General features: G+C 44.1%; 1 protein-coding gene across 2 annotated transcripts in view; it reads left to right on the plus strand.

Annotated features, from left to right (window-relative positions):
* CERK (ceramide kinase) overlaps nucleotides 1-19,080 on the plus strand; it is a 218,523-nt gene that overhangs the window by 96,418 nt on the left and 103,025 nt on the right. The window contains exon 2 of one of the 2 annotated variants that reach the window (XM_069764981.1): nucleotides 15,379-15,450. The exons of the other annotated variant lie outside the window; for it this stretch is intronic. Within the exon in view, the coding sequence (XP_069621082.1) occupies nucleotides 15,379-15,450 (72 nt within the window). The remainder of the gene's footprint in view (nucleotides 1-15,378; nucleotides 15,451-19,080) is intronic. 2 annotated transcript variants of the gene reach the window in all.

A 19,080-nucleotide genomic window follows, 5' to 3' on the forward strand; every position in this document is an offset into this window, starting at 1 on the left:
TATATTCATAGCCTAGGAAAGGGGCCATAGATATTTGCCCCCCCCTGGCTACAAATATAAGCCCGCAGCCGCCCCGGAAAAGGCGCATCAAAAAGATGTGCCAATTCCGGCACTTAGCCCCTCTCTTCCCACTCCCGTGTAGCGGTGGGATATGGGGTAATAAGGGGTAATGCCACCTTGCTATTGTAAGGTGGCATTAAGCCCGGTTAATAATGGAGAGGCGTCAATAAGACGCCTATCCATTATTAAGCCAATGAAAGGGTTAAAAAAAAGACACACACTTTTTGACCATAATTTATTGCACGCTTAAATCCGTCCTGAAGACCCTCGACCTGAAAAAAAGGCAAAACAAAAAAACAAATTCATACTCCCTGGCCCTGTCCGCAGAAATCCATCGAGGGTCCCACGAAGATCTTCCATGGAGAACAGACACATCCAGAGATGTGTCTGCTCTCCATGGCTGCAGCAACACACTGACAGGAGCCATAGTTCCTGTCGGTGTGTTACTGCGCATGCGCGAGCGAGTTTACCGGCGGTCATTGACCCCGGCACTCTCGCTTACCGGCAGTGCTGCGTGGGAAAGTTCAACGCAGCTGTACTGCCGGTAACCGAGACGCCGGCGCCATTGAGCTCCGGGACAGTACGCGATACACTGCTAGGAGCTTCGCTCCTGGCAGTGTATCGCCGGAGAGCAGCCGATCGTCGTGGGACAATCGTTTTATGGATTCTGCGGACAGGGAGTATGGATTTGGTTTATTATTTTTGGATTTTTTTCTATGGACGAGGGCTTCGCCTACAAGTGTGGTGTTGGTGAGTATATACTCTATGTTTTATGTACTGTGTGTCATGTATGTCACGTTTATTGTGTGTGTATTGTGTGTGATGTGTGATGTGTTTTGTTTTACCGTACAATTGTGCTAAAGTCGCCGGACACAGGGACAACTCTCCCATCCTAATATCGGATGGGAGTAGTAGTCCCATACGGTGATTTAACACAATTGGGTGGCACTATCGTCGCATGGGGACACACACACACACACACACACACACACACACACACACTTTACACACATATACACATACATACCAAATCGATCAAGCGACCGACATCGATCCCCATGCGACGATATGCCTCCATCATGACAGCCACACTCCGCCCACGCACTTCCTCCTGCTTCCCCGCACTTCCGGCTGTAGCGGTTTCTGCACCACAAAACCGCAGAAAACCCGCAGATATTTTTTCATCTGCGGGTTTTACTGCGGGTTTGACCCTCACAATGGAGGTCAATGGGTGCAGAACCGCTGCAGTTCCGCAAAAAGAAGTGACATGCTGCGGAATGAAAACCGCTGCGTTTCTGCGCGGTTTTTCCCGCAGCATGTGCACAGCGGTTTGCGGTTTCCATAGGTTTACATGTAAATGTAAACGCTGTGGAAACTGCAGCGGACCCGCAGCGGCAAAATCGCTGCGGTTCCGCGGTAAAAACCGCAACGTGTGAATATAGCCTTAGGGTTAGGGTTGGAATTAGGGTTGTGATTAGGGTTATGGCTACAGTTGGGATTAGGGTTAGGGGTGTGTTGGGGTTAGTGTTGGAGTTAGAATTGAGGGGTTACCACTGTTTAGGCACATCAGGGGTCTCCAAACGCAACATGGCGCCACCATTGATTCCAGCCAATCTCGTATTCAAAAAGTCAAATGGTGCTCCCTCACTTCCGAGCCCTGACGTGTGTCCAAACAGTGGTTTACCCCCACATATGGGGTACCAGCATACTCAGGACAAACTGCGCAACAATTACTGGGGTCCAATTTCTCCTGTTACCCTTGTGAATCTAAAAAAATGCTTGCTAAAACATTATTTTTGAGGAAAGAAAAATGATTTTTTATTTTCACGGCTCTGCGTTGTAAACGTCTGTGAAGCACTTGGGGGTTCAAAGTGCTCACCACATATCTAGATAAGTTCCTTGGGGGGTCTAGTTTCTAAAATGGGGTCACTTGTGGGGGTTTCTACTGTTTAGGCACACCAGGGGCTCTGCAAACGCAACGTGACACCCGCAGACCATTCCATCAAAGTCTGCATTTAAAAAGTCACTACTTCCCTTCTGAGCCCCGACGTGTGCCCAAACAGTGGTTTACCCCCACTCATGGGGTATCAGTGTACTCAGGAGAAACTGGACAACAACTTTTGCGGTCCAATTTCTCCTGTAACCCTTGGGAAAATAAAAAATTCTGGGCTAAATAATTATTTTTGAGGAAAGAAAACGTATTTATTATTTTCACGGCTCTGCATTATAAACTTCTATGAAGCACTTGGGGGTTCAAAGTGCTCACCACACATCTAGATAAGTTCCTTTCGGGGTCTAGTTTCCAAAATGGGGTCACTTGTGGGGGGTTTCTACTGTTTAGGCACATCAGGGGCTCTGCAAACGCAACGTGACGCCCGCAGAGCATTCCATCAAAGTCTGCATTTCAAAACGTCACTACTTCAATTCCGAGCCCCGACATGTGCCCAAACAGTAGTTTACCCCCACATATGGGGTATCACCGTACTCAGGAGAAACTGGACAACAAATATTGGGGTCAAATTTCTCCTGTTACCCTTGGGAAAATTAAAAAATTCTGGGCTAAATACCGTATATACTCGAGTATAAGCCGAGATTTTCAGCCCATTTTTTTGGGCTGAAAGTCCCCCTCTCGGCTTATACTCGAGTCATATACCCGGGTGTCGGCAGGGGAGGGGGAGCGGGGGCTGTGTAATCATACTTACCTGCTCCCAGCGCGGTCCCTGCAGTCCCTGGCTTCTCCGGCGCTGCAGATTCTTCCTGCACTGAGCGGTCACATGGCACCACTCATTACAGAAATGAATAGGCAGCTCCACCCCCATAGGGGAGGAGCCGCATATTCATTGCTGTAAATGATCGGTGCCATGTGACCGCTCAATTACAGGAAGAAGCTGCAGCGCCGGAGAAGCCAGAGACTGCAGGGACCGCGCCGCAGCAGGTAAGGGGAGCGCAGCGCTATAATTACCTGCTCCTCGCTCCGGCTCCGTCTGCAGCGTCCTCTAGCAGTGACGCTCAGGTTAGAGGGCGCTGTGACGTAGTCAGTGCGCGCCCTCTGCTGAGCGTCAGTGCTGGAGACGGAGCCGCAGAGGAGCAGGTAATTATTGAAAGCGCCGGCGTCCTGAGAAGAGAGGTGAGTATGTGATTTTTTTTTTTTTTTATGGCCGCACCAGCAGCATTCTAAGGAGCACCTATGGGGCCATAAAGGTGCAGAGCATATAAGGGGCACAGCATTATAAGGAGCACCTATGGGGCCATAAAGGTGCAGAGTATATATGGGGCACAGCATTTATAAGGAGCACCTATGGGGTCATAAAGGTGCAGAGCATATATGGGGCACAGCATTATAAGGAGCACCTATGGGGCCATAAAGGTGCAGAGCATAAATGGGGCACAGCATTATAAGGAGCACCTATGGGGCCATAAAGGTGCAGAGCATATAAGGGGCACAGCATTATAAGGAGCACCTATGGGGCCATAAAGGTGCAGAGCATATAAGGGGCACAGCATTATAAGGAGCACCTATGGGGCCATAAAGGTGCAGAGCATATAAGGGGCACAGCATTATAAGGAGCATCTATGGGGCCATAAAGGTGCAGAGCATATATGGGGCACAGCATTATAAGGATCATCTATGGGGCCATAAAGGTGCAGAGCATATAAGGGGCACAGCATTATAAGGAGCACCTATGGGGCCATAAAGGTGCAGAGCATATATGGGGCACAGCATTATAAGGAGCACCTATGGGGCCATAAAGGTGCAGAGCATATAAGGGGCACAGCATTATAAGGAGCATCTATGGGGCCATAAAGGTGCAGAGCATATATGGGGCACAGCATTATAAGGAGCATCTATGGGGCCATAAAGGTGCAGAGCATATAAGGGGCACAGCATTATAAGGAGCACCTATGGGGCCATAAAGGTGCAGAGCATATATGGGGCACAGCATTATAAGGAGCACCTATGGGGCCATAAAGGTGCAGAGCATATAAGGGGCACAGCATTATAAGGAGCATCTATGGGGCCATAAAGGTGCAGAGCATATATGGGGCACAGCATTATAAGGAGCACCTATGGGGCCATAAAGGTGCAGAGCATATATGGGGCACAGCATTATAAGGAGCACCTATGGGGCCATAAAGGTGCAGAGCATATATGGGGCACAGCATTATAAGGAGCACCTATGGGGCCATAAAGGTGCAGAGCATATAAGGAGCACCTATGGGGCCATAAAGGTGCAGAGCATATATGGGGCACAGCATTATAAGGAGCACCTATGGGGCCATAAAGGTGCAGAGCATATATGGGGCACAGCATTATAAGGAGCACCTATGGGGCCATAATCAAAGGTGCAGAGCATATATGGCACAGCATTATAAGGAGCATCTATGGGGCCATAATCAACGGTGCAGAGCATTCTATATAGCACAGTTGTATATGGAGCATCTATGGGGCAATAATGAACGGTATGGAGCATCTATTTTTATTTTTGAAATTCACCGGTAAATGCTACCCTAGGCTTATACTCGAGTCAATAAGTTTTCCCAGTTTTTTGTGGCAAAATTAGGGGGGTCGGCTTATACTCGGGTCGGCTTATACTCGAGTATATACGGTAATTATTTTTCAGGAAAGAAAACGTATTTATTATTTTCACGGCTCTACATTATAAACTTCTATGAAGCGCTTGGGGGTTCAAAGTGCTCACCACACATCTAGATAAGTTCCTTTCAGGGTCTAGTTTCCAAAATGGGGTCACTTGTGGGGGGTTTCTACTGTTAAGCCACATCAGGGGCTCTGCAAACGCAACGTGACGCCCACAGAGCATTCCATCAAAGTCTGCATTTCAAAACGTCACTACTTCACTTCCGAGCCCCGGCATGTGCCCAAACAGTGATTTACCCCCACATATGGGGTATCAGCGTACTCAGGACAAACTGGACAACAATATTTGGGGTCCAATTTCTCCTATTATCCTTGGCAAAATAGGAAATTCCAGGCTAAAAAATCATTTTTGAGGAAAGAAAAATTATTTTTTATTTTCATGGCTCTGCGTTATAAACTTCTGTGAAGCACCTGGGGGTTTAAAGTGCTCAATATGCATCTAGATAAGTTTCTTGGGGGGTCTAGTTTCGAAAATGGGGTCACTTGTGGGGGAGCTCCAATGCATAGGCACACAGGGGCTCTCCAAACGCGACATGGTGTCCGCTAACAATTGGAGCTAATTTTCCATTCAAAAAGTCAAATGGCGCTCCTTCCCTTCCGAGCCTTACCATGTGCCCAAACAGTGGTTTACCCCCACATGTGATGTATTGGTGTACTCAGGAGAAATTGCCCAACACATTTTAGGATCCATTTTATCCTGTTGCCCATGTGAAAATGAAAAAATTGAGGCTAAAAGAATTTTTTTGTGAAAAAAAAGTACTTTTTCATTTTTACGGATCAATTTGTGAAGCACCTGGGGGTTCAAAGTGCTCACTATGCATCTAGATAAGTTCCTTGGGGCGTCTAGTTTCCAAAATGGGGTCACTTGTGGGGGAGCTCCAATTTTTAGGCACACGGGGGCTCTCCAAACGTGACATGGTGTCCGCTAAAGAGTGGAGCCAATTTTTGATTCAAAAAGTCAAATGGCGCTCCTTCCCTTCCAAGCCCTGCCGTGCGCCCAAACAGTGGTTTACCCCCACATATGAGGTATCAGCGTACTCAGGACAAATTGCACAACAACTTTCGTGGTTCAGTTTCTCCTTTTACCATTGGGAAAATAAAAAAATTGTTGCTAAAAGATAATTTTTGTGACTAAAAAGTTAAATGTTCATTTTTTCCTTCCATGTTGCTTCTGCTGCTGTGAAGCACCTGAAGGGTTAATAAACTTCTTGAATGTGGTTTTGTGCACCTTGAGGGGTGCAGTTTTTAGAATGGTGTCACTTTTGGGTATTTTCAGCCATATATACCCCTCAAACTGACTTCAAATGTGAGGTGGTCCCTAAAAAAAATGGTTTTGTAAATTTCGTTGTAAAAATGACAAATCGCTGGTCAAATTTTAACCCTTATAACTTCCTAACAAAAAAAAATTTTGTTTCAAAAATTGTGCTGATGTAAAGTAAACATGTGGGAAATGTTATTTATTAACTATTTTGTGTCACATATCTCTCTGGTTTAACAGAATAAAAATTCAAAATGTGAAAATTGCGAAATTTTCAAAATTTTCGCAAAATTTCCATTTTTATCACAAATAAACGCAGAATTTATTGACCTAAATTTACCACTAACATGAAGCCCAATATGTCACGAAAAAACAATCTCAGAACCTCTAGGATCCGTTGAAGCGTTCCTGAGTTATTACCTCATAAAGGGACACTGGTCAGAATTGCAAAAAACGGCAAGGTCTTTAAGGTCAAAATAGGCTGGGTCATGAAGGGGTTAAATAAAAAAGAACCTAGACATGTTTGGTGTCTATGAACTCGTAATGACCTGGAGAATCATAATGGCCGGTCAGTTTTAGCATTTAATGAACATGGTAAAATAAAAACTGTGGGATTTCACATTTTTGAAATTTCACAGCTTTTGGAATTTTCTTTCCAGTTTTCAGTACACTATATGTTAAAACCAATGGTGTTGTTCAAAAGTGCAACTTGTCCTGCAAAAAACAAGCCCTCACATGGCCATTTTGACCAAAAAATAAAAATGTAATGGCTCTGGGAAGAAGGGGAGCAAGAAATTAAAATGCAGTTGGTTTAATATATTAACCCCTTCCCGACCTCCGCCATACTATTACTGCAGAGGTCGGATCCCCTGCTTTGATGTGGGCTCCGGCGCTGAGCCCACATAAAAGCCGGGGCATGTCAGCTGTTTTGAACAGCTGACATGTGCCCGCAATAGCGGTGGATGAAATCGTGATTCAGCCGCCTCTATTAACCAGTTAAATGCCGCTGTCAAACGCTGACAGCGGCATTTAACCGGCGCTTTCAGCCGTGCGGTCGGAAATGATCGCATCGCCGACCCCGTCACATGATCAGTGGTCGGCGATGCGTTAGGAAGGTAACCGTAGAGTCCTTGAGACCTCTATGGTTATTGATCCCCGCTAGCTGTAAGCGCCACCCTGTGGTTGGTGCTCATAGCACACCTGCATTTCTGCTGCATAGCAGCGATCTGATGATCGCTGCTATATAGCTGAGCCGATCCAGTTGTGCCAGCTTCAAGCCTCCCATGGAGGCTATTGAAGCATGGCAAAAGTAAAAAAAAAAATGTTTTAAAAAATATAAAAAATATATAAAAGTTTAACCCCTTAATCCCATATGACGTACAATCCCGTCCAGGTGACCTGGGACTTAATTCCCAGTGACGGGATAGTACGTCATATGCGATCGGCCGCGCTCACGGGGGGAGCGCGGCCGATCGCGGCCGGGTGTCAGCTGCCTATCGCAGCTGACATCTGGCACTATGTGCCAGGAGCGGTCACGGACCACTCCCGGCACATTAACCCCCGGCACACCGCGATCAAAGATGATCGCGGTGTGCCGGCGGTGCAGGGAAGCATCGCGCAGGGAGGGGGCTCCCTGCGGGCTTCCCTGAGACGATCGGTACACGGTGATGTACTCACCGTGTACCGAGCGTCTTCTCCCTGCAGTCCCCGGATCCAAAATGGCCGCGGGGCTGCATCCGGGTCCTGCAGGGAGCACTTCCGGGTCAGGATCAGGCTGCAGCTGCAGCTCTAATCCTGCCCGGCTGTATGTCAGATCACCGATCTGACAGAGTGCTGTGCACACTGTCAGATCGGTGATCTGTGATGTCCCCCCCTGGGACAAAGTGAAAAAGTAAAAAAAAAAATTTCCACACGTGTAAAAAAAAAAAAATCCTAAATAAATAAAGAAGAAAAAAAAAATATATTATTCCCATAAATACATTTCTTTATCTAAAAAAAAAAACAATAAAGGTACACATATTTAGTATCGCCGCGTCCGTAACGACCCGACCTATAAAACTGGCCCACTAGTTAACCCCTTCAGTGAACACCGTAAGAAAAAAAAAACGAGCCAAAAAACAACGCTTTATTATCATAACGCTGAACAAAAAGTGGAATAACACGCGATCAAAAAGACGGATATAAATAACCATGGTACCGCTGAAAACGTCATCTTTTCCCGCAAAAAACGAGCCGCAATATAGCATCATAACCAAAAAAATAAAAAAGTTATAGTCCTCAGAATAAAGCGATGCCAAAATAATTATTTTTTCTATAAAATAGCTTTTATCGTATAAAAGCGCCAAAACATAAAAAAAATGATATAAATGAGGTATCGCTGTAATCGTACTGACCCGAAGAATAAAACTGCTTCATCAATTTTACCAAACGCGGAACGGTATAAACGCCTCCCCCAAAAGAAATTCATGAATAGCTGGTTTTTGGTCATTCTGCCTCACAAAAAATCGTAATAAAAAGCGATCAAAAACTGTCACGTGTCCGAAAATGTTACCGATAAAAACGTCAACTCGTCCCGCAAAAAACAAGACCTCACATGACTCGGTGGACCAAAATATGGAAAAATTATAGGTCTCAAAATGTGGAGACGCAAAAACTTTTTTGCTATAAAAAGCATCTTTTAGTGTGTGACGGCTGCCAATCATAAAAATCCGATATAAAAAACGGCTCTGCGTTATAAACTGTAGTGAAACACTTGGGGGTTCAAAGCTCTCAAAACACATCTAGATAAGTTCCTTAGGGGGTCTAGTTTCCAAAATGGTGTCACTTGTGGGGGGTTTTAATGTTTAGGCACATCAGGGGCTCTCCAAACCAACATGGCGTCCCATCTTAATTCCAGTCAATTTTGCATTGAAAAGTCAAATGGCGCTCCTTCCCTTCCGAGCTCTGCTATGCGCCCAAAAAGTGGTTTACCCCCACATATGGGGTATCGTCGCACTCAGGACAAATTGCACAACAACTTTTGTGGTCTAATTTCTTCTCTTACCCTTGGGAAAATAAAAAATTGGTGGCGAAAAGATCATTTTTGTGAAAAAATATGATTTTTTATTTTTACGGCTCTGCATTATAAACTTCTGTGAAGCAATTGGTGGGTCAAAGTGGTCACCACACATCTAGATAAGTTCCTTAGGGTGTCTACTTTCCAAAATGGTGTCACTTGTGGGGGGTTTCAATGTTTAGGCACATGAGGGGCTCTCCAAACGCAACATGGCGTCCCATCTCAATTCCTGTCAATTTTGCATTGAAAAGTCAAATGGCGCTCCTTTCCTTCCGAGCTCTGCCATGCGCCCAAACAGTGGTTTACCCCCAAATATGGGGTATCAGCGTACTCAGTACAGATTGTACAACAACGTTTGGCATCCATTTTATCCTGTTACCCTTGGTAAAATAAAACAAATTGGAGCTGAAATAAATTTTGTGTGAAAAAAAGTTAAATATTCATCTTTATTTAAACATTCCAAAAATTCCTGTGAAACCCCTGAAGGGTTAATAAACTTCTTGAATGTGGTTTTGAGCACCTTGAGGGGTGCAGTTTTTAGAATGGTGTCACACTTGGGTATTTTCTATCATATAGACCCCTCAAAATGACTTCAAATGAGATGTGGTCCCTAAAAAAAAATGGTGTTGTAAAAATGAGAAATTGCTTGTCAACTTTTAACCCTTATAACTCCCTAACAAAAAAAAATTTTGGTTCCAAAATTGTGCTGATGTAAAGTAGACATGTGGGAAATGTTACTTATTAAGTATTTTGCGTGACATATCTCTGTGATTTAAGGGCATAAAAATTTAAAGTTGGAAAATTGCGAAATTTTCTAAATTTTCGCCAAATTTGCGTTTTTTTCACAAATAAACGCAAGTTATATCGAATAAATGTTACCACTAAAATGAAGTACAATATGTCACGAGAAAACAATGTCAGAATCGCCAAGATCCGTTGAAGCGTTCCAGAGTTATAACCTCATAAAGGGACAGTGGTCAGAATTGTAAAAATTGGCCCGGTCATTAACGTGCAAACCACCCTCGGGGCTTAAAGGGACACTGTCACCTGAATTTGGAGGGAACAATCTTTAGCCATGGAGGCGGGGTTTGGGGTTTTTTGATTCACCCTTTCCTTACCCGCTGGCTGCATGCTGGCTGCAATATTGGATTGAAGTTCATTCTCTGTCCTCCGAAGTACATGCCTGCACAAGGCAATCTTGCCTTGCCGAGGCGTGTACTATGAAGGACAGAGAATGAACTTCAATCCAATATTGCAGCCAGCATGCAGCCAGCGGGTTAGGAAAGGGTGAATCAAAAAACCCCAAACCCCGCCTCCATGGCTGAAGATTGTTCCCTCCAAATTCAGGTGACAGTGTCCCTTTAAGGGGTTAAATCACCCCCCTTTCGCCCCATTCAAAATAAAACAATAAAAAGAATTCAAACCAACACATATTTGGTATCGCCGCGTTCAGAATCTCCCGATCTATCAATAAAAAAAGAATTAACCTGATCGCTAAATGGCGTAGCGACAAAAAAAATTCAAAACACCAGAATTGCGTTTTTTTGGTCGCCGCGACATTGCATTAAAATGTAATAACAGGCGATCAAAAGAACGTATCTGCACCAAAATGGTGCAGTTAAAAACGCCAGCTCGGCACACAAAAAATAAGCCCTCACCCAACCCCAGATCACGAAAAATGGAGACGCTACAGGTAACGGAAAATTGTGCAATTTTTCTTTTTTTTTTAGCAAAGTTTGGAAATTTTTTTTACCACTTAGATAAAACGTAGCCTAGACATGTTTGTTGTCTCTGAACTCGTAATAACCAGGAGAATCAAAATGGCAGGTCAGTTTTAGCATTTAGTGAAGCTAGAAAAAAAGCCAAACAAAAAACAAGTGTGGGATTTCCCCTTTTTTTTTTTTTTTTTTTTTTTGCAATTTCACCACGCTTGGAATTTTTTTCCCGATTTTCCCATGACATACTAAAACCAATGATGTCGTTGAAAAGTGCAACTTGTCCCGCAAAAAAACAAGCCCTCACATGGCCATATTGACAGAAAAATAAAAATGTTATGGCTCTGGGAAGGAGGGGAGCGAAAAACGAGAACGCAAAAACGGAAAAGGGCAAGGTCGTGAAGGGGTTATTAAAGGTGTTTCCCAGCACAGAAGTCAATGACATAGGACTAGGATATGTAGGATATACCATCACTTTCTATTTCTATTCTATTCTGATAGACGGCTAACTGCAGGACCTTCCATAAGTGTAAGGCCGGCTTCACACTTGCGAGTTTTACGGACGTAAGAGCGCAGAAACTACGTCCGTAAAACTCGCAAAAAATACGGCACAATTATTCTCTATGCCCCTGCTCCTATCTGCCGTATTTTACTGATCAGTATTATACGGCTTTCTACGGCCGTACAAAATCGCAGCATGCTGCGTTTGTCACCGTACTGCGCAAGAAATACGCCAATGAAAGTCTATGGAAGCGTGAAAAATACGGATTAGACACGGACAAGCAGTGTGACTTGCGAGAAATACGCAGCGCTGTTAGAGAGAAAAGCCGGTAATTCAGTGCGGTGTACAGTAAAATCACACTGACAGCTTACAATAGAATAGGTAGAATAAATATGTACACATAGAATAGGTATATATATATATATATTTGCGGTGAGGCGCCCTCTGCTGGCTGTTCATAGATCGTGTGAACTTACCTAGAAAGCCTGGGAGCTTTCTAGGAAAGTTCCCACGATCTAGGAACAGCCAGCAGAGGGCGCCTCACCGCAAATGAAGCTAAATATAGATCATTGATCTATATTTAGCCTCATTCCCCGGGGTTTTGCAGCGAGGAGCAGCCTGCATTAGCGGAACTCCTTGCTGCAAAATGTTTTAACCCCTTCAGAAGGATTTACATCGTTGGACGTTACAGATCTGCGGAGGGTAAGGATATTGTTGGTTTATTATGTTTTTTTTGGTACAGAACGAGGGTCTTCAGTGACTGGATTGGGCGTAGAATAAAATACTCCAACAACCATTGTTTTTATTTCATTAAAATAATTTTAAATAATGTGTTTGTGTTTTATTTAACCCTTTACTACAATTGGATTAATAATGGATAGGTGTCATAATTGACGCCTCTCCATTATTAATCTGGCTTAATGTCACCTTACAATAGCAAGGTGACATTAACCCTTCATTACCCCATATCCCACCGCTACACGGGAATGGGAAGAGAGTGGCCAAGTGCCAGAATAGGCGCATCTTCCAGATGTGCCTGTTCTGGGGTGGCTGGGGGCAGGTGTTTTTAGCCAGGGGGGGCCAATAACCATGGACCCTCTCCAGGCTATTAATATCTGCCCTCAGTCACTGGCTTTACTACTCTGGTGGAGAAAATTGCGCGGGAGCCCACGCCAATTTTTTCCGCCATTTAACCCTTTATTTTAAGAGCTAGAACGGCCAAATTTTGCAGATACACACTACTGACAGTAGTGTGGAATCTGCAAAAAAAAAGGAGAAAAAACATGGTTTACTGTATGTAAACCATGTCTCAAATCATGTCGGGTTTTAGGAAGGAGAAAGAAAAAGCCGGTAATTGAATTACCGGCTTTCAAGCTGTATAGCGCTGGAATAAATATTAATATATATACATATATGTGTCTAATGACATATATATATATATATATATATATATATATATATATATATATAGACAGTATATATATATTTTTTTTTCTTTTTGGGACACATGGATCACTTCTATAGCGGTATGTTGGTTTTGCAAGCCTGCGAGAAAACCACGCAGTACGAATGCCATACGGATTACATACGGAGGATGCCATGCGCAAAAAACGCTGACACACCCTGCCTACGGAGGAGCTACGGACCACTATTTTCGGGACTTTTCAGCGTATTACGGCCGTAATATACGGACCGTATTGTTTTACGCTGTGTGTGACGCCGGCCTAAGAGTGCAGGCCCTGGAGTGCTAGTTTAGCAGGACGTGCCATTCAAAGATTCTCCCTTTCCAGTGGCTCTCCTGCCATCAGCTGCACAGAGGAACTGCAGCAGAGCATCATTCACTTAAAGGGAAGGTACCGTGTTTGTAGGTCATTAATAAATCACTGAAATGTAGCATAACATGCTGCTATAAGCAAGTTTGAAATGCATGTGAAACAGATTTCATGTGTTATATGAGTTTAAAGAATGCACTGGGGGCTGACATCTTGGTTTTGCAGCAGTAGCAGGGCACTATCAGTGTCAGATTACGGCACCCCATGGACATAGGGTCAGCGCCGGTCTATTATCTCCTATCTGTAACATTGCAGCAACATTAGCAGTGAGCTGGGCACGCCTCTGTGGGCTGCAGAACTCACTGCTGTAGGTGTGACTAGCTGCCATTTTATTATAGCCCTGTGCTGTCTGCCGAGCTCCACTTACTCTCTATCGCAGGACAGAAGAAGCGCTCACTGGAGCCGGAGGATGGAGAGTGGGGAGTGCAGGTGATTTACCTCCCTGCTCCTCTGTACTCCAGGCAGGCACATCCTGGGCAGACATCCTCTGCTCCTCACACGCTTCTCCTGCTGTCTCCCCCTCCCCCTCACACACAGTCCCTGTGATCTCCAGTAAGCTGCACTCACAGCCTGCAGAGAGGGAGGTGACACCTGGAGAGAGAGAGCAGGGCAGCTGACAGGACAGGGATTAAGGTGGGGGAAGAAGGATGGCAAGAATGTTATTCACAAAAAATGCTGCTGAGCCCACTGTGTTCTGCTCCTCTGTAAACAAGCTGTGCCTCTGATGCAGTAACTGCTGGTGATGGCAGATCACAGGGCAGTCACACACAAAATGGTGCTGCCCTGTGATGCTGCTCTTCATTCTGCCCCAGGGATATTAGACCACCCAAAAGGGGAGGGAAATGGTGATGTCAGCAGTTACTGCCCCAATTTTGCTGCTAACAGTAAAGCTGCTAAATCTTACTATAGCTGCTTGAGGTCTAAAACGGAAAATGCTCCCCCTAGTGGTAAATATGTATATTTGTAGAAAAATATATAATATTTTTCATATAGAAATGTTTGCAAACAGTGCAAACATTGCATTAATACATTTTAATTACTATTTTAAGCTTAATTTCACAAAAAAACAAAATACAAGAAAACTGGTGGCACCTTCCCTTTAAAAAATAACTTACCCTACGGAATGTTATAGAGCAGTGAGGATTTGTGCATATAATGCACAATTTTGTTGGAAAACATTTTATATCATTAGTATTTATTGCTTTAACCCTCCACTCGTTTTGTGCTTAGTAGTCCAGTGAGCGATGCTCTTCAGTGCTTGATAACTAACTGTACATTCATAGAAGGAAAGCTGTCCTGAATGGCATAGTCAATGGTGCTTTTCAGCTCAAAGGTTTATTTAAAAAAACATGTTTTGTTACAGGAGCCAATAGGTCAAATAAATATGCAGCTTTATGCTGGAAACATGCAAAGGCTCTTAACTAGAATTTGCATGTATGCATCAAGAGACTTTTTGATTGATGCTTAATTTTGTATTAATGATTTGTATTTTGTAGTATTCCACATTAATAAATTAATATTCTGTCCTGACATATGAACGTGTATGAGCTATGCAGATTGGCTTCCATGAAGCTTTCCTATAGTACCATGAACATAGTTATCCCTCTGTAAGTGAAAAATTACCCAATGGTTTGTCTTTTTATGCCCTCAATTTGTCTCTTGAACAGCTCACAGCTCTGCAGTCTACTTACATCCTGTTTGCTGGGAGGGCGCTACAGTTCTGGTCTGGTTCCTTCTGCTACTCTAATAATAATTATTATTATAATATTAATATTTATGAAGTCTACATTGTTATCACTATAGTTACATATAGAGATATCAGTGCATTTGAATACTCACACAGCTTAGGAAAGTGAGAGCATTGGTTGAGAACAGCTCGGGAAACTTCCATGTTGCTATTGGTTGTGATTATGCAGGATTGATAAGAGCAGCTCAGTGAGGAACTGAGGGGGAGAGAGAGGAGGTGCTAACTGCTGTAAAGAAATGAAGGGCTGGATACAGCTGACTGGAATGCTAGGGGTTAACTCTCTTGGAACATTCTTGTCCAGGATCTGCTGGCCAATTTAATTGGCAAAAAAAGTACACTATATGAAATAAAACCTCTCACTACAGGATAATGATGACAGATAGAAAAAGTAAGACAATTACAAACCTGCATTTTCATGTAGTTGAGCAAACTAAAGAAATGCAATAACATGAGAATACCGCTTTAGGTAAGATTTTGCCTCAACCCCCCATATACATATTACTGTGGTCATTTGATAACTTGTTTAATAAGTTTATATATATATTTTTTTAGGTGCTTGTTTTACTCGAGTCCTCCACAGAGCACAAGGTCTGACAGGCAGTTTAACGCATCGATTGTATACAGGTAGGAAACTAACAAAATTATATAGGCTCTTAGCACTTTCAATCCCAAGAACTAATTTTCAAATTTGTAATGCATGCCATTTATGTAATAAAGCATTCATATTTTTACTATATTGTGATTCTACACGTACAGGGAAAAGTCTTAACAATTTGAAACCTAATTACCCGCAGAGACCTAATGTTAAACATTCTGTTTTGTGGAGCTTTGTAACCATCTACATGCAAATGGATCTTAGGGTATGTGCACATGATCAGGAATTGGCAACGCTTTGGATGCAGCACATTCTGCGGTCTGGAAAGACGTGCTGCATGTCCATCTCCTCGGGTAAGCTGCGGGCGTCTGGACGCATAGTGGACATGGGATTTCTTGAAAATCCCATCCGCTATGCTGTAACATCTGGATGCTGCACAAGTATGCAGTGTCCAACCCTCAGCGTTTACTGATCATGTACACGTATCCTAATACAATTACTGCCCATGAATATTTGGATGTGATGGGCAGTGTTGAGCAGCCAAAAGAACAAGTACAGGTTGCTTATTCACAAATGTGTTTTGTAAGTGGAAGTTAAAGCACTAAAACACTCTGTAATCCCCTTGTGTCAATGGAGTGCTAGTGAGGATGTGCGACCACCAATCCTATGGCTTTGCCACACATGCTCACTACAACTTTTTATGATTTTGGGATTCCCATTCTATTAAATAGAGGGTATTTATTAATGGGGGTGGGGTGAGGCTTTAAATGAGCTTAAGTAACACACCTAATATACTTTAAGTTACTAAAAATGCCCCAATCTACAAATAGTGTTATTGTCCTGACGGGATCCCCTTTTTGATTTTGTATGACTAAAGGACAGTGTTCCATTTGTTAGGATATCTTCGTTGCTGTGTATGAAGACTGCCGATTGGTAGACTTTTACCGAGTGGTGGTCTTTTGAATGCCTGTTTACAGCGGCAGACCAAACTGAACAATGCCCGCTGAGCTGTCAATACTAGATCAGGAAGTACGCCTAGACTGCCATTGTTCTCAGCAGTGCAAGTTCTTTTTGCACAGGATGATGCAAAGCAGAGAACAATGATCTTTTGTGTGGCATTAAAGAACATTTCACTGGATGAGCAGTTTATCAGGTGATCAGCAGCCTGTTTACATGGCTAGATAATTGTTAAGCAAGAATTTTTAAGAACTTTCGTTCATGACTATGGTGCAGTGTAAATTCCCCTTAAAGGGAATCTGTCACCCCCAAAATCGAAGGTGAACTAAGCTCACCGGCATCAGGGGCTTATCTACAGCATTCTGGAATGCTGTAGATAAGCCCCCAATGTATCCTGAAAGATGAGAAAAAAAGGGTAGATTATACTCACCCAGGGGTGGTCCCGCTGCGGTCCGGTCCGATGGGTGTCGCGGTCCGGTCCAGCGCCTCCCATCTTCTTACGATGACGTCCTCTTGTCTTCACGCTGCGGCTCCGGCGCAGGCGTACTTTGTCTGCCCTTTTGAGGGCAGAGCAAAGTACTGCAGTGCGCAGGCGCCTGGCCTCTCTGACCTTTCTAGGCGCCTGCGCACTGCAGTACTTTGCTCTGCCCTCAACAGGACAGACAAAGTACGCCTGCGCTGGAGCTGCAGCGTGAAGACAAGAAGAGGACGTCATCGTAAGAAGATGGGAGGGACCGGACCGCGATGCTCATCGAATCAGAAAGCCCGCCCTGGTGAGTATAATCTAACCTCTTTTTCTCATCTTTCAGGCTACATCAGGGACTTATCTACAGCATTCCAGAATGCTGTAGATAAGCCCCTGATGCCGGTGGGCTTAGCTCAACTTCGATTTTAGGGGGGACAGGTTCCTTTTATGCCAGCCTCCTTATCTGTCTTTGATAATCCCATGAGAAGGGCTAGATTAGCCCATAAAGAAGCCAGTTAGCCATCCCCATTCACACACAGCAATGATAACGTGATTATGCAAGAAACGCTGAACTCTGTTGAACACAAGCAAGAAATGGAGTAGCTGGGTTACAGAACCATGTTAATATCTTCAGAACATGCAAATTACCTAATCAGAGAGAAGGACTAGAACTCTAGTTCCCCCTATTGGAAGTAGAAATGCTAAAAGTCAATATAGACCCTTTAACCCCTTTCCGACCTGTGACACAGCATATGCGTCATGAAAGTCGGTGCCCATCGGTGTCAGAATGATCGCATCCCTGCAGGTCGGGTGAAAGGATAACACCAATCTCACCCGACCTACAGGGACAGGGGGAGTGGTACTTTAGCCCGGGGGGGGGGGTGGCTTCGCCTCAAACAACACCCCCCCCCCCATGGCTGCGATCGCTCTGGATGGCTGTTTCACTTTCAACAGCCAATCAGAGCAATTTGTAATATTTTACCTATAAAAAGTGCTGAAATATTACAATTCAGCCATGGCCGATGCTGCAATATCATCGGCCATGGCTGGAAACCCTGATCTGCCACCGCCACCGATCTCCTCCCCAGTCCTCTGTCCTGTCCTGTACACTGCTCTACTCCCCTCCGTTCTCCTGTCCGCTCCCCCTGTCCTCCTGTACGCTCCCGCATGCTCTGATCCACCCCCTGTGCTCCGATCCCACCCCCTCATACTTACCGGGCCTCCCGGTGTCCGTCCGTCTTGTCCATGGGTGCCGCTATCTTCCAAAATGGCGGGCACATGTGATCAAAATAAAAAAATTGTAAATTACAATCACTTGTGGGGGGTTTCTACTATTTAAGCACATCAGGGTTTCTGCAAACGTATCATGATGCCCACAGACCATTCCATCTAAGTGTGCATTCCAAAACGTCACTGCTTCCCTTCTGAGCCCCGACGTGTGCCCAAACAGTGGTTCACACCCACATATGGGGTATCAGCGTACTCAGGACAAACTGGACAATAACTTTTGGGGTCCAATTTCTCCTGATACTCTTGTGAAAATAAAAAATTGCTTGCTAAAAAATAATTTTTGAGGAAAGAAAAATGATTTTTTATTTGCATGGCTCTGCGTTATAAACTTCTGTGAAGCACTTGGGGGTTTAAAGTGCTCACCACACATCTAGATTAGTTCCATGAGAGGTCTAGTTTCAAAAATGGGGTCACTTGTGGGGGAGCTCCAATGTTTAGACACACTGGCTCTCCAAACGCGGCATGGTGTCGGCTAACGATTTGAGCTAATTTTTCATTCAAAAAGTCAAATGGTGCTCCTTCCCTTCCAAGCCCTGCCGTGTGCCCAAACAGTGGTTTACCCCCACATGTGAGGTATCAGTGTACTCAGGAGAAATTGCCCAATAAATTTTAGGATCCATTTTATCCTGTTGCCCATGTAGAAATTAACAAATTGAGGCTAAAAGAATTTTTTTGTGAAAAAAAAAAGTACTTTTTCATTTTTACGGATCAATTTGTGAAGCATCTGGGGGTTCAAAGTGCTCACTATGCATCTAGATAAGTTCCTTGAGGGGTCTAGTTTCTAAAATGGGGTCACTTGTGGGGGATCTCCATTGTTTAGGCACACAGGGGCTCTCCAAACGGTACATGGTGTCCGCTAACGATTGGAGCTAATTTTTCAGTCAATTGGCGCTCCTTCCCTTCCGAGCCTTACCATGAGCACAAACAGTGGTTTGTGACCACATAT

Source organism: Ranitomeya imitator, chromosome 4 (assembly GCF_032444005.1).
Source record: "Ranitomeya imitator isolate aRanImi1 chromosome 4, aRanImi1.pri, whole genome shotgun sequence".
Classification (NCBI taxonomy): Eukaryota; Metazoa; Chordata; class Amphibia; order Anura; family Dendrobatidae; genus Ranitomeya; species Ranitomeya imitator.